At 39.1% G+C, this 23013-nt stretch overlaps 1 protein-coding gene across 3 annotated transcripts in view; it reads left to right on the forward strand.

The window, feature by feature from the left end:
- PTPRD (protein tyrosine phosphatase receptor type D) overlaps positions 1-23013 on the forward strand; it is a 1010945-nt gene that overhangs the window by 907488 nt on the left and 80444 nt on the right. For all 3 annotated transcript variants that reach the window (XM_039543118.1, XM_039543120.1, XM_039543119.1), the window contains one exon: positions 3812-3909. In XM_039543118.1, coding sequence (XP_039399052.1) covers positions 3812-3909 — 98 coding nt within the window. The remainder of the gene's footprint in view (positions 1-3811; positions 3910-23013) is intronic.

The raw sequence follows: 23013 nt of genomic DNA on the forward strand, positions 1-23013 counted from the left end.
ATCCTCCGCAGTACATAGGCACAAGGGCTGGTTATGTATGGAAATTCAGGTGTAACTTTGCATGATGTTGTCTTCATTGATATGAGTCAGGTCTTTAACGTTATTTTAACATTTCTGTGTGCTTTAATTTCTTATCTTTTTTGTCATTTAAATAAAAAAAGCAAAGCAAAGCATGTCATTGGCATGTTATTCTTTTAGACCTACTAAGCATGTCAGAGGGCCTGTTCAGATGTAATTGCATTTTGTCTTATTATTTTTAATACATGTTCATAGCATATATGAAGCAAAAGTATGCATTCTGCAGGGCTGCCCAGAGCGGGGGGCAAGTGGGGCAATTTGCCCCGGGCCCCACAGGGGCCCCCATGAGAGTTTTTTGGGGCCGCTGGAGCGGGGTCCTTCACTCGCTCTGGGGGTCCCGGAAAACTCTTGCGGGGCCCGGGCCCCCGGAGCTTCTTCCGCTCCGGGTCTTCGGCGGCAATTCGGTGGCAGGGGAGCCCCCTCCGCGATTCTTTGGGGCACTTCAGCAGCGGGTCCCAGAGCGGAAAGACCCCCCGCCGCTGAATTACCACCGAAGTGGGGGCCTCCCACCGCCGAAGACCCCAGGCCCCTGAATCCTCTGGGCAGCCCTGGCATTCTGTATTGTAAAGCCATAAAAATAAGTCTGATCAGCAACCTTTTGTGTAGTGTTCTGTGCGTCAAATTCTGCCCTAGGTGCACACAACCCATGTTGATGTTAATAGGCGCCTCCTATATGCACCAGGGACAGAATGTGGCCTTAATATGCACCCATAGCATATAACATAATATCTCTTTAAGAACTGTGGATGCATATTAACAAGAGTACATATCTATTTGATATGGATGCATAGAATGAGTACATAGCAAAAGACCTTCAGAAATGAAAAAGTAATTATTTGTCACCTCAGTTGCATCTGTTGTGTCTTTAAAAATAATAGCCCTACCAAATGCTATTATTGCACTTTATAAGCTGACTGTAAAATATTAGTTAAAGAATTTTAAGTATTGTTCAATTATAGGATCATAAAATGAGTCCTGGCAGAAGGGGTTTATGTTCAAGTAAGACCAAGCCAATTAATTTTAAAAGTTATCTGTAAGCTTCCTGCTTAGAAAAGTTTTATGCCAAGTTTCACTCTGTACCAAATGTTTACTACAAAATCACCCTTTAGAAATGTATAGTGAGAAATTTAAATGGTAGTAGATGCTCAACTTTAGAAGTGCTAATGGGTACCTCTGTAATGATGGTTATAAATAAGACCAGTTTAAAAAGGACTAACTATGATTTGATTAATCAAATAGCCTAATAATATATCCACAATTTCTGACTCTTTAAAATGACTAAATACCCTTCACACTGAGCTAAGTATTGAGATCCAAGTTCATGGTGTTGTTGAAAAGGATAGGTTCACTAATTAACAGAGACAACCCACCTTCTTGTTTACAGTAGAGAGATTGGACCTCTGGATATTTTCTTCTGCGTACGGTTTCCAGACAATGGTTTTGTGCATGTCAGAAGTGCACATGTGTGTGTGTGTATGATTGATTGATTATGATGGTCTTCTACTACTGTTACTAATTTGTTTCCCGTTTCCAATTGGCTTTACTTTTTACAGCTTTGAGCAGTAATTCAGTCCCCTACGCTTCCCTGATTGGCTCTGTGTCCTCCCTCTCTAGCCAAACTACCACTCAGTCCTTATATGATAATAACTCTCTCCCACGATTCGCTCGAAAAGGTCTAAACATCTTTGTCTCTATTATTTTCTTTGTTCAAGCACTGTTTTAGATGTACATCAGTCCACCTCCATTTCTGGATAAGTCTAGAGTTTTCTTGTGCCTTTTCATTCCCATACTTTTCATTGGGGTGCTTGATCTGGATCAAATCAGTTTAATTATTTTAAAAAGTCACCCACCCTTTCAAAAATGAATATAACGTAGCCCTTAATTTGACAACTGAGAAAATGGGAGACTCCAGAATGGATATAGATAGAGTTTTGGCTACTACTTTTGTACCTATAACTTCCAAAAAAATCTCCAATATTCCTGGATCCTCCCCTTTGTTCAATTGACTGGCAGCATGTCATACTATCTATAATAAAACCTCACAGTGGCAGAATCATTGTGCAGGTAGCATTTGACTAAATGAGTGTAGCATTTCTGTGTAATGTACAAGGCTCAAATGATTAGGATCAGTGCTGCTGGTCCTTCATATGTACTGAAGTTTATTAATTGGTTACTGAAATACCGCAAAATCATTTAATGAAGTGACCATATCATAATCCCATGGTCATTGAGTGGTGCGGTAGCAAATGCAAGTTAGGTGTCCCACAGAACACTTCTGAGATTCACGGTGACAAAGCAAACTGAAATGTGCAACATGGCTTCCACTTTGAGCCCCCTGTAGTCATCATTGTTTTCTTTTGTAATTTCAACAGATCCTGGGGTTCACTAGTTTAAATTTTCTAGCCAGCTGTGGTTTCTCCCTGCAAGTGGTTATACAGGCTATTTTGTTCTAGGCCTGGTAAAAGTAAACCTGAAGAAATAAATGCAAACCATTTTGGGGCGGGCCAAATAAACTAATTGTTTGGAAAAACATGGCCACAAGGAGTGGGCTGGCAAATCTTCAGCTGGCAGGCTGTGCTAGTTGGCCCCACATCTCTTTCTGCCTTTTTTCTCTCCCTCTCTCTTTCTTCCTCCCTTCTTCTCCTCCCTACCCCCATCTTTTTTCCTCTCTTTCTTTCACTCTCTTTTGTTCTGTATCTTCATCAACAGACAAAGATGTTTACACCTGAAGTAGATTGTAGGTACTTTTGGGGGTTGATAATGGGGCTTGGGGGTAAGATCATTTTAAAGTACTAGTGCAGCCAGATATGTGTTTCCAGCTGAATTGTACAACCCCTGTCTCTACAATCTGCTACTAGTGAAAACATTTTTGAAGCTCTAGTTGTCTGATGTCCAATCTTGTCTTTAGTGACTGTTGTCTGTAAGCAGTGATGCATGTTACTCTAGTCATACATAGTTGCATGTGAATGTCAGTCATCTCTAACCTTCATAAAATATTAAAGCTATCTTAAAGTATTCCTGATCTGATTTAGTCAGAATGTATAGTCAGTCTTTCAGTCCTTGAAACATTGTTATTAGTCCTTTCTAACTATCTAGCTATCCATTTCATTTTTATTTTTATTTTATTAATTTATTTGGGATTTTTTATTTTATTGTATTTTATACCATTTCCTTTGCAGGTTCAGGTGTCTCCGGTTACCCTGGTAACCTTCATTCTCCAAGTTAGTTTTCCTTGATTATGCATAAGTCACTTTGTTTTCTGTCAAAATACTATTCTTTCCCCTTTAGGCCTCTTTCAGTGTCTATTTTCTCAGCTCACCTTTCATCATCTAATTCAACACAGTTTCCATTTCATACAGTGCAGGAGAAGGAGTTTGAAATGACATTAAGAGTCATTACTCAAAGCAGAAGTCAACATCAGGTCTAACTGTCTCATTTTTCCTTGCCTAGCTAACCTCATTGACTCATGGCACAATAACACTTTCTTTTACACTAGGAATGTTAGCTTTGGGAATATGCTTGGTGACTTTTTTTTTATTTGGCTTCAAAGCTCATCTCTCCAGAGCATGTCCTGCTTTGAGTAACCAAACTATCTGCCTGCTTCTTTCACATACAACATCTTTACAACTTGCATATTTCTAGCCATTCTAACTACTGTATTCTCTAAATTTTAGAATGATGCAATCTCTTTGATTTATTTTAAATTCTGTTTTCCTTCTCTCTCTTTCAACAGGTATGGCTAGCCATCCTCCAATACCTATCTTGGAACTAGCAGATCACATTGAAAGATTGAAAGCTAATGACAATTTGAAGTTCTCACAAGAATATGAGGTAATTTTCTCAATGTTCTCTTTCTTACTATTCTTAACATTATCGCTGGTTCCTGCTTTTCTATCCTCGTGTGTGATAATTATACCCCTGGATTATTTCAGTTTTACATACCATTAGAGCCATGATGGGGCAGGTGCCTTTGTTAAAATGACTGATGTAGTGAGGTGGCTACTTTGCTCACAGGAGATTCCTTTTCATAAGGTTGTTTGTCATACATACTTTAACAGTACATGCACTAAGTAGTGTACAAATGATACAATGCTTGGACTATTTTGAATACGTGAACTCCGGTTGATTGTAGGTTAAGAGAACCCAAGTTCCTTTCAGAATTTTTATGGATAAGGATCATTCGTGGTACACATTAGCAAGACAGATACAATACCAGCTGCAATGGGGGAATTATGGTCCATTGTGTCAATGTTGCATGGATTAAATAGTCTGTAATTGCCCGAAGTCATGACTGAGCATATAGCAGCTCCAAGCCATTGTCTTCTGTCCTGTCAATAATCCATAAATTGTGGGCTGTAATAGTACGATGGAATGCAACAGGAACAGCAAAACCAATTATGGGCCATCATGTCAATAATCCATGGAGACATGAATAGACACTGCAGACAGCAATGACCTCTCATGTCAATAATTTTTGGATGAAGGGACTCTGATAGCATCCATTAAACACAATACATCATAATTGCTCCTTCAAAGCCATTATGGTCTGTTGTGTCCATCAGACCAGGAGTGCTCCTTTAAGGGTGGTTATGGTGTGTCCCATCAGTGATCCATGAATTAAGGACTCTCTGAATAGTCATTGATACAGTGCTCCCTTTACAGTCTGTCATGTCAATAGTTAATGGTTTAAAACTCCTTTAGAATGCCATGACATGGTAGACCATAATGGCAATGAAGAAACCATTACTACCCAGCTAGCTAGCTGTCATACACCTAGGATACTGTGGGTCCAACATAAATAATTATTCTTATCTAATCTCAGATATCTCGTAATTGATATAATTTGTAATGTACCTATTTCTTTAGTGTCCAGGCCCCACAGATTAAGCATTGACACTCTCAAGAGTAACAGCACTGAGGAAGACCTTTACAAGCTTCTACAAGTTAACATTTCATTTTCTGTGGAGTGAATTGCTTGTTTATGAGAGGACAGGCTGAAAGCACCATTTATTAATTTTATTTTATAAAGAGCTTTTGTATAAACTTTTGCATAATTATTTTTTCCTCATTAACATCGCTTTAAAGCTAACTCCAAAGGTTGGAACATATAAATACCCAGTGTATTTAAATAACTTGGGCAGGAAAGATTTAAACAGTTACTGAACATTTACTATTACAGTACAGAACTACGCTTGCTTTTCATCTGATGATACACTGTTAAAAACTACCTAAAGACTACTCTGAAAAATAATCTTGTTACCGTCAAGAGAAAATACAGCCTCTGTGATTCAGAAAAATAAGTTTATTTGCACAGCATCTCAGGGTTGCTATTTAATGCCACAATCACCAAAATGCGAGTGAATTTTTATTGTACTGTATGAATCTATAGTGTTCTTGATTTTGGAGACTGCAGTATAAAAAGAGTGAAAGCAGATATTTTATCTGTCATTTAGTATCTTAAACTTGGCAATCATTTTCTTCCTCATTCAGAAACACCTGCTAAAACTCACAATAATGTCTTTGTATAGAGTAAATTCTGAAATATGCATCTCATTGTCACTTTCTATTTCAATTCACCTGAGTACAAGATTTCAAGACAATGTAAGTCTTGAAATCAAGCAGTGAAATGTACTGGATATAAGAAAATATTTTGAATCTTTAGAAAATTGAGGTGTTTGAAACTACCACTTTTCCCTGCACAAATACTCACCGCTTTTAGCTGCGAACCTACTCTAACTTCACTGTGAATAAAACAATAATTTAACCCCAAAGTAAAAAATACCCTCAGGCTGTTCTAACTTGGCACAGGAAGACCATCACTGTATAAAGGCTATAGGAAGATCTAGGAGATGGAGAGGTGACCTTTAACCGGTGTGTGGGTCGGCTGCACTCCAACATCTGAGCCTCGGGTTTTGTGAATTGCCTTGGTGAAGATAGTCATGCCATCCTGTAAGAGTTTGCTTCAGTTCTATTCAAACAATGGGCCAGATTCTGAAGCCAGTGAAAGTTCTAGCTGAGTAAGGAATTTGGATTTTGACTTAATGTAATGCCAGGCTCTTAATCGGAAAGTTAACGTTCATCATAAAAAACTCAACATTTGCTAACAGATTCCACAATTATTTCCTATTCTAAGTATAAGGAAATGTTATAGCTTCTCAGAAACAACTGTACTGGCAACACTGTTTTTTAATAAATAACTAATACTATATCAATTCACATTTTTTGGTACAATGTGTATTAAAGTACACAGTCCAGGCATTAATTTGCCAACATTTCTTTAGCATTGTGCAGAGATGATACATTGAAGTATAAGATTGAATGTAATTTAACAGCCTTGCTGTTTCATATATGTATGTTCTTTAAATCAGTAAAAGAACCCAGAACCGTAGCCAATTACAGCCAGTGCCCTGGGTTATTTTTCATTCTTGTATCGCTTCTGTCAGATATCAACAGCTGCCTCTCCTACAGCTTCATACTGTTTTGTGTATCTGCCTAGTTCATTACTTAATATTCTAGCAAAGAAGAGTAGGCATTTAGCATTGAGCAGTTATAAAATCAGCATTTAAACATGAGCAGCAGTAGTGAAGTCAGGCTTCCCACTCATTATGCCCCTAATGTACCTCAACCCTAATCTACAGAGATTGCCTTTTAAGATCTTTCTCTTTGTCCACCCAATCTGTGGTCTCTCTTTTGTTGAGACAAGGGTATTAATTAGTGAAACTGAATTTTGTAATGTGCACTAAGACCCCCAACCAGTTTTACTTGTGGAACTGAACAGATGGTAACACTTCAGTCGATATCCATTCAAGCTAGTCTCAAACTGCTGACTTATTAAGTGAAAGGGGCCTATTGAGCCATCCGGTCTTCTTAGAGAAAAAGCAAAGTAACAAATTATGGCCTGAGTAAGTTACCTTTAATTTTCCTGAGAACAAACAAAAACCCCTCTTGTTATTTCCAGTTTTGAAAAACAATGCAAATGTGATTTTACTTTTCCCAAACAGTTCCATGATCAGTGTAGATTTTTTGGCACTGCCTTGCTTCCAGTAACATTCCATGATTTGTTTTTCCTTTTAGTATGTGAAAATTCTTAAAATTTTATTGAAAACGTTCTTCTAACCTGAATTAAACCGAGAAGACACAGAGCTTCATATGAGCAGGGATTGATGAACTGATTCAATAAAAAATCACATCTTCCTGATCATAAGCTCCTCGCAGGGCTTTGAAGTACAGTGAAACTTCTTTAAGGTTGAGCTTCATTTGGATAAGAATAATGTCTTAGATAAGTTTACCCACCCAGCGAGCTTCAGCTACATCCCCCTAATTATCTGCACATTACTTGCACCTCATATCCCATATCCAATGACACCTGCTCCTGGTAGGATCCCTGTTACTTTCTCCTTCTCAGCTACTATTTCATTTCCTTTTCCATCCCTTTTTTGTGAGTTCTTCTCCCTACTTCCTGTTCAGCTTCTCCTAAGTCCAGAGATCAGCCTCCTAGTTTGTTCCAGCTGTCTCTTGGCCCTCTTTAATCCACAGTGCTTCTCTGCTATCTGACACAAGGAAAGAATTAGAGTCAAAGATGTAAATGATTTAGATAATGGCATAGAAAGTACATTTATAAAGTTTGCAGATGATACCAAACTGGAGGGGTTGCAAGTGCTTTGAAGGATAGGATTAAAATTGAAAATAACCTGGACAAACTGGAACAAACATCATTCTGGAATGTATTAGCAGGGGTTTTGTAAGCAAAACACGAGAAGTAATTCTTCTGCTCTACTCCGCACTGAATAGGCCTCAGCTGGAGTATTGTGTCCAGTTTTGGGTACCAGATTTCAAGAAAGATTTGGACAAATTGGAGAAAGTCCAGAGAAGAACAACCAAAATGATTAAATGACCTGTGAGGGAAGATTGAAAAATTTGGGTTTGGTTAGTCTGGAGAAGAGAAGACCGAGGGAAGGACGCGATAACAGTTTTCAAGTACATGAAAGGTTGTTAGAAGGAGGAGGAAGAAAAATTGTTCTCTTTAACCTCTATGGTTAGAACAAGAAGTAATGGGCTTAAATTACAGCAGAGGCAGTTTAGGTTGGACATTAGGAAAAACTTCCAAACTGTCAGGGTGGTTAAGCACTGGAATAAATTGCTTAGGGAGGTTGTAGAATCTTCATCATTGGAGATTTTTAAGGGCAGGTTAGACAAACACCTGTCACGAATGGTCTAGGTAATATTTAGTACTGCCATGAGTGCAGGAGATTGGACTAGATGACCTCTTGAGGTCCCTTCCAGTTCTATGATTCTATGTTTGAACTCAGTCTAGAGGCAGGTGACAGGAGCAGTGGCAGGCCTAAAGAGAACCAGCTTCATGATAAGAGAATCTCTTGATAAGGTAAAACATGTGGGAGAGGGACCTATGCAGCAAACACTTCTGGGTTTTTGGCTGGGTAAGGAGGAGTATGTGGAGGAAAAAAAAAACAAATCTTAGCCAAGGTGTGAAAACCTATGGGCTTTGGCCAGTCTTGGCAATGTGTTTTGAGTTTATTACTTAATATACAGTACCTTTTAGATTGTCTGACTGTAATGTAGGATTTCAAGCTTACAGTATCATTTTCAGCTTCCTTAATGAACTTCCCCAGTATTCAGAACTCCGCATTATTCCATGTTCCTCTGTCAATGCTCCCTAGTCTTTTCATCTGCATTTTCTCCTGCCTTTTAATTAATAGAGTTATAGTGTCTTTTAGTGCAGAACTGCACCCAGTTACATTGGTCTCCAGTCCCTGTCCATGTCTCCTCACCTGCAGCAGGACTTCTGTGTCCTGGTTTTCTCTCCTTCCTCCTCTGGCAAACAAGAGCTCTGCTACCCTTTTGTCCCCACCAACAGCTAGAAGAAAGCGATTTCCCATTTGTCTTCATGCTGACGAATCCCTGTTAGCAGGTGCACTTCCTAATGTGATCCATCCTGCCTCCCAATGTTCTTCCTGCTGGCGTAGCACAAAGCTTCCCAATGACTACCCTCAAACCTTGGCACATGACCACGTTCCAAGTCAGAAACACGTAAAGTCATAGTCTCACTTCTGTTTATGCTGTGCTGACTGCCCACTTCGCAGTTCTACCTGTCCCATCTCTCTGAGGGAAATATGAGGTAGACGTGTACGACTCCCAAAGCCACACTTCCTTTCATATAACTTTTCCCTGCCTGTTCCTGTTTTTCAAGGGAGGACAAGTTTCTAAGTGTCGTAAGAGTTAATCATCTTCTAATTTGGTTGTCTGATATTTTGTTAGTTGGGTTCCAGGGGGCTTTTTGGAAGGGTGAGGTTGTGTATTTTCTTTTGCTCACCAGAAAGTTCATTTCTACCTCACGCAATTGTAATTTTTTATTATATTTTACCTGTTAAATTGGTATCATATTTCAATTGCCTTGTAACAAAGCGTTATATTTCCACATTACACTTGCACATCATTTATGTCACAGTCTTCTTTTGAATTCCCTAATTTAAAGACAAGACTCATGACCCAAATTGATTACTACAAACCTTTTGGGGCTATCACAGTTTCAGTAGGGGTTTTATGCAATGCAGGGCCTCATATGAATTTGACAGCTGCTAAGCAGAAAGCTATATTCATTTAGAAACTCATCTTGTATCATAATTCCTCTTTAACGTAATCTGTAGAATTTAGTAATACAAAGGTGTCACAAAATGAACCTGAATTGACACATTCATATGTTACCTTGCATACAATACACTGAACATAATATTTTTCTGCTACCACATAGCACACAAAATAGAACACTGCACAGGTTTTTACTTGCTGCTTGAATAATTTTAATCTGAGGCCTTTAGTCTGTAATTTAGACAGGTGTCTGGCATTTATACCCTTAGTGCATTAAGAAAGTGGATCCAGGTAGAAAATATTGTGCAGGTTCAGATCTTTGTTTTGGTGTGAGAATCTGCCATATAATGTATACTAATAGCAATAGTGCCCTATCTCTGCCTCTCTGAGTGTCTTAGTCTAACTGGTCAGAGGGATTGTGTATCATTTTAATGTTTCTTTTCATCAGGCTTTGTGGTGCAGATTACAATCAGCCCTTTGCTTTGCCACTGAGTGTTGGAGAAGATGAAGTCACATTCTGGCTTAGTGCCAGACTGCCATAATGTCAGAAGGCTTGCCATAGTTTATCAGTATCAGTGGATTAGATTTGTGCTGAAAGGATCATTTATTTATTAAAGAAAATTTATCTTAAACTTTTACTTTTAAGTGACGGAAAGCTAACCACTGTACTCCTACAGTACAATATATTGCAAAAACATATATAAATCTGGTACTGATATGAGATTATTACAAAAAATCAGCAGCTAAATAAATCCCTAGCAATGAAACATCAACATTTAATCACCTTAAAAATACAGATAACATAGACCAATATGCAAAAATCCATTTCTTCTTGGCAAAAATTCCTATTTTTGTTTTATCTTTACTGTTTTATTATTATTTACTATAATACTGCAAATAGCATAGATTGGTTTTCTATAATCTTACGTTGTAGGATGTACTCCAGTTATTAAGAAACAATTAGTGTACTCAGTGAACAGTGAACAGTTGTCTGCCTTTTTTATTAAAAGCACATATGCTATGGCATTCATAAAGGTTGCTTGGTGTCTGTTTCTACTTACAGCAGTATCTGAGCCTCTAGGAGAAGTAGGATTAGGATAGGTTTGGAAAAAAACCAGGAATTTGAAGTGGCAATTATTGATATGTTTTCTGTTTCCTTCTATGTTACCAGTGCCCCTTGTATTAGAAGCACTTGGTTGTGCATATCTGATTAAAAAACATTAATGGTACAAGAAAGCTGTTCCCATATTATGATGCTAGTGTTTGAACTGGCACGTATTACCATTTTGACAGGAAAGTCCACTTTCATACAGCCATGTGGGCTGTTTAAGTAGCCAAATTACTTCAGTAAATATTATTTATTTTTTCATAGAATTTTAGGACTGGAAAGGGACCTCGAGAGGTCATCTAGTCCAGTCCCCTGCACTGGTGGTAGGGCTAAGTATTATCTAGACCATTCCTGACAAGTATTTGTCTAACCTGCTCTTAAAAATCTCCAATGATGGCAATTTAAATCTCCCTAGGCAATTTATTCCAGTGCTTAACTGGCCTGACAGGGAATTTTTCCTAATGTCCAATCTAAATCTCCCTTCCTGCAATTTAAGCCCATTGCTTTTTGTCCTAGCCTCAGAGGTTAAGAAGAACAATTCTTCTCTCTCCTCCTTGTAACAACCTTTTATGTACTTGAAAACTGTTATCATTTCCCTTCTCAGTCTCCTGTTTTCTAGACCAAGCAAACCCAATTTTTCAATTTTCCATCATAAGTTGTGTTTTCTAGACCTTTAATCGCTTTTGTTGCTCTTCTATGGACTTTCTCCAGTTTGTCTATATCTTTCCTAAAATGTGAACTGGACGAAATACTCCAGTTGAGGCCTAATCAGCATGGAGTAGAGTGGAAGAATTACTTGTCATGTCCTGTTTACAACACTCCTGCTAATATATCCCAGAATGACATTTCCTTTTTTTTTTTTTTTTAACTATTGTTACACTGTTGACTCATGTTTAGCTTTCGGTCTACTATGACCCCCCAGGTCCCTTTCCACAGCACTCCTTCCTAGGCAGTCATTTCCCATTTTGTATGTGTGCAACTGATTGTTCTTTCCTAAACAGAGTACTTTGCATTTTTTCATTATTGAATTTCATCCTATTTACTTCAGACCATTTCTCCAGTTTTTCCAGATCATTTTCAATTTTAATCCTATCCTCCAAAGCACTTGCAACCCCTCCCAGCTTGGTATCATCCACAAACTTGATAAGTGTACTCTCTATGCCATTATCTAAATCATTGATGAAGATATTGAATAGAACCGGACCCAGAACTGATCCCTGCAGGACCCCACTTGTTATGCCCTTCCAGCATGACTGTGAACCACTGATAACTACTCTCTGGTAATGGTTTTCCAACCAGTTATGCACCCACCTTGTAGTAGCTCCATCTAGGTTGCATTTCCCTAGTTTGTTTATGAGGTCATGTGAGATAGTATCAAAAGCTTTACTAAAATCAAGATATACCATGTCTACCGCTTCTCCCGCATCCACAAGGCTTGTTACCCTGTCAAATAAAGCTATAACATTAGTTTGACATGATTTGTTCTTGACAAATCCATGCTGACTGTTACTTATCACCTTATTATCTTCTAGATGTTTGCAAATTGATTGCTTAATTATTTGCTCCATTATCTTTCCAGGTACAGAAGTTAAGCTGACTGGTCTGTAATTACGCGGGTTGTCCTTATTTCCATTTTTATAGATGGGCACTATATTTTTCCTTTCTCCCGTCTTCCATGACTTTTCAAAGATAATTGCTAATGGCTCAGATATCTTCTCAGTCAGCTCTTTGAGTATTCTAAGATGCATTTAATCAGGCCCTGGTGACTTGAAGACATCTAATTAGTCTAAGTAATTTTTAACTTGTTCTTTTCCTATTTTAGCCTCTGATCCTACTTCATTTTCACTGGCATTCACTATGCTAGACGTCCAATCACCACCAAGCTTCTTGGTGAAAACCAAAACAAAGAAGTCATTAAGTACCTCTGCCATTTCCACATTTTCTGTTATTGTTTTTCTCCCCTCATTAGGTAACGGGCCTACCCTGTCCTTGGTCTTCCTCTTGCTTCTCATGTATTTGTAAAATATTTTCTTATTACCCTTTATGTCTCTAGCTAGTTTGATCTCATTTTGTCCCTTACCTTTTCTAATTTTGTCCCTACATACTTGTGTTGTTTGTTTATGTTCATCCTTTATCATTTGACCTAGTTTCCACTTTTTGTAGGACTCTTTTTTTTATTTTTAGATCACTGAAGATCTCCTGGTTAAGCCATGGTGGTCTCCTGCCATACTTCCTATATTTCCTACGCAGTGAGGTAGTTTGCTTTTGTGCTCTTAATAATGTCTCTTTGAAAAACTGCCAGCTGTCTTCAATTGTTTTTCCCCTTAGACTTGCTTCCCAAGGGATCTTACCTACCAACTTCCTGAGTTTGCTAAAATCTGCCTTCTTGAAATCCAGTGTCTTTATTTTGCTGTTCTCCCTCCTACCATTCCTTAGAATCATGAACTCTACCATTTCATAATCACTTTCACCCAAGTTTCCTTCCACTTTCAAATCCTCAACCAGTTCCTCTCTATTTGTCAAATCAAATCTAGAACAGCCTCTCCCCTAGTAGCTTTCTCTACTTTCTGAAATAAATAATTGTCTCCAATACATTCCAAGAACTTGTTGGATAATCTGTGCCCTGCTGTGTTATTTTTCCAACAGATGTTTGGGTAGCTGAAGTGCCCCATCACCACCAAGTCTTCTGCTTTGGATGATTTTGTTAGTTGATTAAAAAAAGCCTCATCCTCCTCTTCTTCCTGGTTAGGTGGTTTGTAGTAGACCCCTACATGAAATCACCCTTGTTTTTACACCTTTTATCCTTACCCAGAGACTTTCAACAAGTCTGTCTGCTATTTCCATCTCAACCTCAGTCCAAGTGTACACATTTTTAATATATAAGGCAACACCTGTTCCCTTTTCCCCCTGCCTGTCCTTCCTATAAGCTGTATCCTCCTATACCAATATTCCATTCATGCGTATTATCCCACCAAGTCTCTGTGATGCCAACTATGTCATAGTTGTGTTTATTTACTAGCATTTTGAATTCTTCCTGCCTATTTCCCATACTTCTCGCATTAGTATACAGACATCTAGGATACTGATTTGATTTCCCTGCTCCAGTTCAGTCTTGTCTCTACTTTATCCCCGCCCATGCTCCCCCAAAATTACAAAGCTTCTCCCAGGTCTCCACATTTTTTACTTACTGTGGGATTTGGTCACCTGCCCTGTCGAACCTAGTTTAAAGCCTTCCTAACTAGGTTAGCCAGTCTGTATCCGGGTATGCTCTTTCCCTTCCTCGATAGGTGGACCCCATCTCTGTTTAGCAGTCCTTCTTCCTGGAACTGCATCCCGAGGTCAAGGAAGCTGAGGCCCTCATGGTGACACCATCTTCACAGCCAGGCATTCACCTCCAGTATGCATCTGTCTCTGCCTGGGCCCCTACCCTTGACCAAAAGGCTGAAGAGAACACCACCTGCACTCCCAACTCCTTCACCCATATCCCAGAGCCCTGTAGTCACTTCTGATCTGCTGAGGGTCATACTTTGAAGTATCCTTAGTGCCCACATGGATGAGTAGCACAGGGTAGTAGTCAGCGGGCCAGATGATCCTTGACAATCCCTCCGTAATGTCTCGTATATGGGCCTCTGGTGGGCAGCATACTTCCCAGTATGCCATGTCAGGGTGACAGATGGGTGCCTTCATCTCCCTTAGAAGAGATTCACCAACCACCACTACCCTACGTTTCCCCCTGGGAATGGTGGTTACAATCCTCCGAGCCTTGGGGGTGATTTCTCATTGCTTGTTGCCAGGGCAGCATATCGGTTTTCCATCACCATGATGGGTGGGTTGGGAGTAGGGGTGAAGCACTGCCTGCAGTCAGAAGTAACAAGCAGCCAGTGTCCTCCTTGTGACAGAGCCATATCTCCTCCCCTGGTGGTGTGACAGCAGTCGTCTGTAACTGGATAGTTTCCTCAGCCTTGGATGTCTCCATATGAATACTCTTGAGGAATTCTTTGTGGGCACAGATGTTCCTCATCCTAGCCACCTCCTCCTGTAACTCTTCTACCTACTTCCTGAGAGATTCCACCAGCAGGCACCTTTCACACTGGCTGGTCCCCCCAGTCTGACTTTCTCTGAGTCGGAAATGCAGGCCACAGTCTTTGCAAAGCCACACCAGGATCTGGGTAGAGTCATCCATGGCTAGGTTGTCTGTCTGGATACAGGCACAGGAGATAGGAACAGCATTGGCACTGGTAATGCAGCCCTTCCTAACCATTGTGATATTATGTCTTCTTCCCACCAACTTCCTCTCAAACTCCCCTGTTTGTGGGCCCCTGTTCGCTAGCTCCCCTCAGTCGCTTAGCCTCTGGCTTTTAAGGCCTTCTCTCCTTGGTTAGCCCTACCCCCTCATTCATCACATCGGGGAGGGTGATCAGCTGATAGAGGCTGATCAAAGATGATAAAGGATGATCCAGGGAACAAAGGTTCAAACAGTCCCCAGACACACAATCCCAACTGACCCAGTAACTGAAATAACCTGATAAAGAAAGAAAAACAAACAGCCAAGCAAACTCACTCACCCCAAGGTTAGTGCTTGCACCTTGTTCGGTCAGCAGGGGAGTCTCCTTTTCCCTCTCTCAAACTCCGCAGTTTGTGGTCCCCTGTTTGATTTTATATTGGTGTCCAACTACAAATAATAACACTACTACTGGGTGAGTATATTGGGTAGGGAGAAGGTGAGAAACAGCTCATTTCTTCTTACAGCAAGAAAAGTAATTCACAGAGGGACTGTGCTATCAACTGTAGATAAATCTGAGGATTTAGTAAAAAATATTTAAAGATTTACTTGTAGTGTTAGAGAATCTACTGAGAAAATCAGAGGTGACTCTGGAAAGGTTATAAAATGTATAGTTTAGTGATATATTTCGGTTCAGTTATGGATATTTTATTCTTATTCAGATGAAACTTTGTTTTGTAAGTCATAGTTTATCAGGGAAGACTTCATTAATCATTAGTCCTTGTTTGTTTTTTAAAAAGCGGAATTTGCAAATTCTTAAAAGATACAGTGAAATTTTAAAGAGGAGCTAGTGTCTCGTGAATTGAAAAATCTTCAGTTTAGGAACAACTATGCTTATACCATATACTATATAACATAGATCATCAATATGTTTTTTTCTTTATCACTAAAAATATTTGCATGAAACTAGGATGTTTGTTCCTCAAGCGTTCATCTGCTCCTGCTATTTATTTTCTACCTGAAGTGATGCATAATCCTCTGTTTTCAGCATATAATAATTTCCCCAGCAATCAATTATGATGATATGAACAGAGGATTATAATTTTATGTGAGGAATAAATATGAACTCATAAGGCTGAGATAAGAGAAATACAGAAAAATATAAGTGATAACAGTAGGCCTGTTTTTAAAAGCAATATTTTTCTATGAGGCATGAGATTCCCTTTAAAGACTGATACAGTTTCAGATATTTTAAGAATCAGGAGACCGTCCTAATTTTTATTTCTGCTGTTTTATACTCTTGTGCTATATTTGGTGTATACCAGTGGTTTTCAACCTTTCCAGAATACTATACCTCTTTCAAGAGTCTCATTTGTCTTGCATACCCCAAGTTTCACCTCACTTAAAAACTACTTCTTACAAAATCAGACATAAAAATGCAAGTGTCACAGTTATTACTGAAAAATTGCTTACTTTCTCATGTTTACCATATTTATGAAATAAATTGATTGGACTATAAATATTGTACTTACAGTTCAGTGTATAGTATAGAGCAGTACAAAACAAGTAATTGTCTGTGAGAAATTTTAGTTTGTACTGACTTTGCCAGTGCTTTTTATAAAGCCTGATGTAAAACTACACAAATATCTAGATGAGTTGATGTACCCCCTTGGAAGATCTCAGCGTATCCCCAATGGTACTCATATACCTGTTTGAGAAACATTGGTGTATACCTCATTGTTAGGCTCCACACTGATTAGTTTTTTCTTGTTGAACACAAGTGTTACATTGGCACAGCTACAGTGATGCAGCTGCACGTCTTCGGTGAAGACACTCCGTGCCGAGTGGAGAGAGCTCAACCCCAGGCTCCTGCACTGGTGTTAACTTGAGCTGTTATTCTGAGTTAAAAGCTGAGTTGTTATGCCTTCACTGATATACTAACTCAGATTAACTAACCCAGGTTAAGAACACATCATTTTTTGGCCATGTAGACAGGTGGATGGGGAGGAGCAGTGAATTGGCAAAGCTTTGCTTCAGGACTGTTTCGGGCTACGGCTTGATTCTCTGACTTTATTGCTATTGAAACAGCCATCATCTATTTATTTTTTCTTGATAATGTATTGCTAAGAGATTTGGTGTAATGCTTGAAGACATTCAGTAGGAATTCATCAACGTGACTGTTCAGTGTCCAGCTGTGCATTTTGGGCCCAGCCCTGCATTCCTTGTATAACCCAAATTTGCATTGTGTGTGCAAGAGAATGGGGGTGTGAGGCTCCAACTTTCTCAGTAATAGCAGCCTTTACTATTTAATGTGCAAGCCCCAATGTGTTAGGAAAATCTAATTCCATTGGCAAGTTGCCATGATAAGGTATTAATGTTTGTGCATTTAGCATTCATGTTTTGCTAATGCAGTATGTAAATCTCATTCTATTAGCAAGTTTCCTGCATAATATATTAGCATCTTATTATAGATTCATCAGATATTATATGAATTTCTCGTTTCAATCACTGACATTGGTGAAAGAGGTCAAATTGTTCATTTTTATGGGCAGTTGACTACTTTGTCTAATTTTGCATAGTCTATTTGTTTTGACGTGTATTGAGACTTCTGTTTTTCACCATTCTTTCCAGATTTTGTTCTTTAATCATTAGTTTCTCTCCAACCCGTTGTGCTTTTGATGATTTAATGTCATTCCAGTATACAGCACCCAAGCTGTGTGCTGGGAAATTCTGCAGAGAGACAGCCATGAAGCCCCTACAGCTACTGGATGCCCCCAACCCCGTAGGCTCGGAAGAGTCACAGATTCCCCAGTCTTGCCCCTCTCCTGATTTGGTGGCATAGGGAGCCTGAGTAGAGCACAGCTCCATGGCACCTGGACATGTGTGAACTTCCTCCAGGAGGTCTGGCATCCTGTCACTGTTCACCCACTCAGTAGAACTGCACCACAGTGAGTTGTAAGAAGAGCACTCACTGGTGGGGGGCAGGATTTGCCCCCTTATAAGTAGCTTAGTGGATTACTTCACAAGCAGCACAATAAGCAGGTTTTGTTTTCCTAGTTTAAAATTATTCCAACAGCCGCTTTCCATTATACCAGCTTCCAGTGACAAACTTGTTTAGTGGATGGTGCATCACTGTTGTAAACACCGCCCAAGTCTTTTCACAATAACAGAGCAGACCCATTTCCAGCAGACAACCATTTATAACACAATAGCTAAAAGATTAGTCAAAGCATGGGATGGTAATAACAGTATTACAGATATCGTTATTTCATGTGTACAAAGCCTCAGTACTACACAGCTATGCTGTGAAGATATGCAGTTCTTTGTTAATGACAGCTTTATTGAAGACAAGCTTTCCAAATGAATCTACTAGAAATCCTATTAAAGTGCCATCCATTAAACCATTAGAGCACTCATTAAAACTGTTAGTGCCGACTTGTTATTCATGAGTTATTGGTCTTTCACACTTCTGAGATGTCTGCCAATACCATTCTACCCTTTGTTCCCGCATGGCTGTTCAGTCCCAAGAAATGTAGATTAGCTTTCTCTCGACAAAACAATTCTTTTTGGGGGTGGGTGGGGCAACGGAGGGGCAGGGAATGGGAAGGGAAAAGTAAATTACAGTTAAGGTCTATTTACCTGGATTTGACAGAAATTGTGTTAACTATATCAATATGCAGAGCTAAATATTAATCAATGGATTAAGCCATCTGGCCCTTCATCATAAAGAAGTGCACAGGGAGTATAATATGCTGCAGTGATGAACACATCCTGCTATACAACTGGTGAATGGCCGACAAAGACATCTGTTGTTTGATTTTTTTCATATTGTGAAGCAGCTTTAGATCACTTAAGCATTGGGGAGTGACGCGGGGAGAGGGGAGGAAGGAATTGAACAGTTGAAGATAAGATTTATACATTAAGTGTTGTTTAATAGTTTATAAATTCCCATTATCAAATAGGTATAATAAAATGCTCAACTCCTTTTTTACAATGAACAAGTAAAGAATCCATGCACATTCATATCAATGTCCTCCAAATGCAATCAAGTGTCCAAAAATGTGTCGCAAACTTGTTACGTGTTAACATTTTTAAAAGAGTTGCCATTTAGAATAAGAGAGAGAAAAAACCTTTTGGGGGAGGGGAGGAAAGCAGGGTGGGGGAGGAATCCTATAATTTAGTCTCAAAACTAGTAATGTTTGTCAGTTTACTCTGCTAGTTTCTAGTTTACTTGTCAAGTATGAAAAGAAAAATATAAGTGACATCTTAAAGTAATTTCCAGTGTACTTTTGCACCATAGGTACAGCCAAAAAAAATCAGACTGTGTGTCTCCTGCAATTAGATGAGTAGAGCCAATACAATACATCATTCTTTCATTCTGAGCCAGTGAAGTGCTGAATAGCAAGCTTCTATTTGCATGTGAGCTACGCAAAAGACTAAATACATCGAGCTACTAAATCTGACTGGCCAATCACAAATAAAGCGGGCATGCCCAACTCCGCGTTTGATCGATTAATTAAATGTAGTTATTTACTTAAAGTTCAGAACCCACATCCTGAGACATATTTGTAAAGAGTTTCTTTTTATCTTGAACTGACAACGATTATCTTGATATTAGAACTATGAGCTGAAAATCATTTGGTCGAGTTTTATGTTTATATTAGGTTTTTTTGCCATCTAATAGGATAAGAAATTTTATTATTTTTTTAAATGTGGAAAACCAGGAGGTGTAAGGTACAAACACGGTGCATCAAGCGCCTTCATTTCTTCAAAAACAGAAGGACAAAAATTGTCTCTCTGAGAACAGTGATGGTGCAAATTGATAGCCCTGTTCTAAATCAAAATGTGTTGATGAATTCCTAATCAGACGATATGGAGAAACATGTACTGCAAAAATATAATTTTATCTGGCAAAAAACAAACACAAAAAGCACAGCTGTCCCCATCTTCATTTTTGATCAATTAAATATCAGCAGAGATAAAGAATCAGAACCAAGTGAACCAAAATTTCATTGCCCGTCTTCTCCCAGGGGATGAAATATGCTGTTGTGGGGTAGCTGAGATAGTACTAAACCAGGATCTTTAAAAGCAGATTGTGACTTGAGTTACTGAGACACAGAAGAATTTCTCTCTGCAGCTGGTGACATGTGGAAGACCAAGCCATGACAATGGAATGCTTTATTAATTACTGGGGAATGTGGAGCCCCTAAAAATAAACAAAACTAGTGCTGTGTCAGCCTATAGGTTGCAGATCATAAATAAAATAGGGAGTTAATAAAATACATGCTAGAAAATAAAGCTTTTTAATGCTCTGGGGCAAAGTAAAACCTTATGCATTTTTTCCTCACAAGTCACAAAATTTTAAAAGAAGCGGGGAGGGGCATGATTTTTTCCTCTTCCACCTCTCGCTCCTCACTAAAACTTTCATTTGTTAAGGTCCTCTTCATAATTAAGTCACACAAAAGTGGCTCAGTAGGAGAGACAGATCACTGTATTGGTCAATTCAAAACAGAAAAAAAATAGCTCACAATTATTCTACATTGCTGTCTGAAATCAACAGGTTGAAGGACACTCAGCTAATAAATCCCATGTGTTCTCTTGGGTTTTGTCATGGAAGTCCCAGAAAAGTCCTGGATCATTTTATGCTGAGGAATAGATTACACTTTCTCCACCCACTGACTAATGTATCTTTTTACTTGGAGGTAAAAACACAGATGCTTTACTCATCTACCTAACATCCTCTCCAAGTGACAGAAAGTAATCTTGTAATATTCTCGAAGAATATGCCTTAGAGACTCACTGACATTCAGTTGGATGCTATGTTGTCATTTATCTATCTATCGGTCAGTTGGTCTGTCTGTCTAAAGTTATTGTGCATTCAAGCTTAGCTCCACAGTTGGACTTGCCAGAGTCTATCGTGAGCTCTGTTTTTAGCCTCTTAAAACTTTGGCGATGAAAATAGTTTTGGCTTGACAATTGCAGGATTTACTTTGAAGTCAAAGAAGATTCCATCCGCAACATTAGAAGAAAATAGGAAAATTTTAGTTACAAGTCATTCAAAAAAAACCACCTTCCATTTAAAATGGTAACTGCTAATATCAAGATGTGATAAGTTTCTGGTTTAAGGTTCCTACATGAAGGTTCTGAGCTATTCTACTAACTCTCCCTTGTAGCCAAACAAAGTGGATCATATTAGAACTGACTCAGGAAGAGAAAAGAATGAGTCAGTCTCTGAAGTTAATCCCTGAATCATGAAAAGAACCCTGTTCAGGAAAGCACTTAAGCACGTGCTTAGCTGTCAGCATGAGCAATGGGATTCAAGTATTCCTTTAAATTTGGCAGGTCCATTTGCACTATCCTAAATTGGGGCTTGAGAAAGCAAGAGGGAAGGAGAAGCCCTGGAACTAAACTAGTCGGAAGAGAAGTTTGGATGAACTTTTTGTGGTGTGGTCCTGCCTCATGTCTTTGTTACTTACCTCACATTCCTGGAGCTTCAGAACACAGCCAAAGCTGCAGGAGGGGGTGAATTTTAAATAAGAACCTGTTTAGTCTGTGTTCTGTGAGGACCTCATCCACTGACACTGAGCGTGTGAGCTCTTCATGGCAGGAACTGCGCCTTTTATTTGTTTCTACAGTAACTGGCACTATGGATTCCCCATCCTGATTAGAATCTTTAGGTGCTACTGAAATACAGATATTAAAGAATAATAACAAGTAGCAATTTAGAGAGACTCTAAGGCTTGTCAGACTTCTTCTTCTACAGGCAGCCTGCAAAGAGGATCTCTTCTCCACTCCCTTGTATGCTAGTATTATAATAATGTTACAGGCAAATTGACAGTGGCCAGTGGAAATGAGTGAGAAGACTGACCTCCATTCTTAACTCACCACACCTTGTATGTGATTTAGTACAAAAGGTACAGTCTTGGAATATTAATATGCTATGTGACCTGCAGGAAGAGAGTGTTGGTATTTTACAGAAACTTATTAATATTCATAGAATTCACTCTGCAGGATAGAAAATCTCTTGTGGGACAGATGTACTGTTAAGACCCCGGGGCCTGATTATCCTTTGCCCTGCACCTTGTGTAGTCAGCCAGACCAATGCAAAGAGACAGCAAAATGCTGCAAAATCAGAATAGAAGAGTATTACTCTCACTTTGCATTGGTGTAAATCACTACACGAGGTATAGAGAAAGGGAGAATCAGGTCCCAGGACAGACTGTTATGTCCAATGTGTTAAGATTCCTTGTGTCAACTAAGAAAAGTATTGTGGCTCCAAACATCCTTCCTTTTGTCAGGACAATACTATACAGTAATTGTATGTTTTTAAAGATTGTTTCTGTTTAGTGCTTCAACTACATCTTCCATTTGATTACTAAACATGAAGTTCAGGCATTCTCTAGACTCACCAAACTGGGAGGGAGTGCAACTGCTTTGGAGGACAGGGTCATAATTCAAAATGATCTGGACAAATTGGAGAAATGGTCTGAGGTAAACAGGATGAAGTTTAACAAAGACAAATGCAAAGTGTTCCACTTAGGAAGGAACAATCAGTTTCACACATACAGAATGGGAAGAGATTGTCTAGGAAGGAGTATGGCAGAAAGAGATCTAGGGGTTATAGTGGACCACAAGCTAAATATGAGTCAACAGTGTGATGCTGTTGCAAAAAACCCAAACATGATTCTGGGATGCATTAAAAGGTGTGTTGTGAGCAAGACACAAGAAGTCATTCTTCTGTTCTACTCTGCACTGGTTAGGCCTCAACTGGAGTATTGTGTCCAGTTCTGGGCACCGCATTTCAAGAAAGATGTGGAGAAATTGGAGAGGGTCCAGAGAAGAGCAACAAGAATGATTAAAGGTCTAGAGTACATGACCTATGAAGGAAGGCTGAAAGAATTGGGTTTGTTTAATTTGGAAAAGAGAAGACTGAGAGAGGACATAATAGCAGTTTTCAGGTATCTAAAAGGGTGTCATAAGGAGGAGGGAGAAAACTTGT

This window comes from Mauremys reevesii, linkage group 6 (assembly GCF_016161935.1).
Source record: "Mauremys reevesii isolate NIE-2019 linkage group 6, ASM1616193v1, whole genome shotgun sequence".
In the NCBI taxonomy this organism is placed as follows: domain Eukaryota; kingdom Metazoa; phylum Chordata; order Testudines; family Geoemydidae; genus Mauremys; species Mauremys reevesii.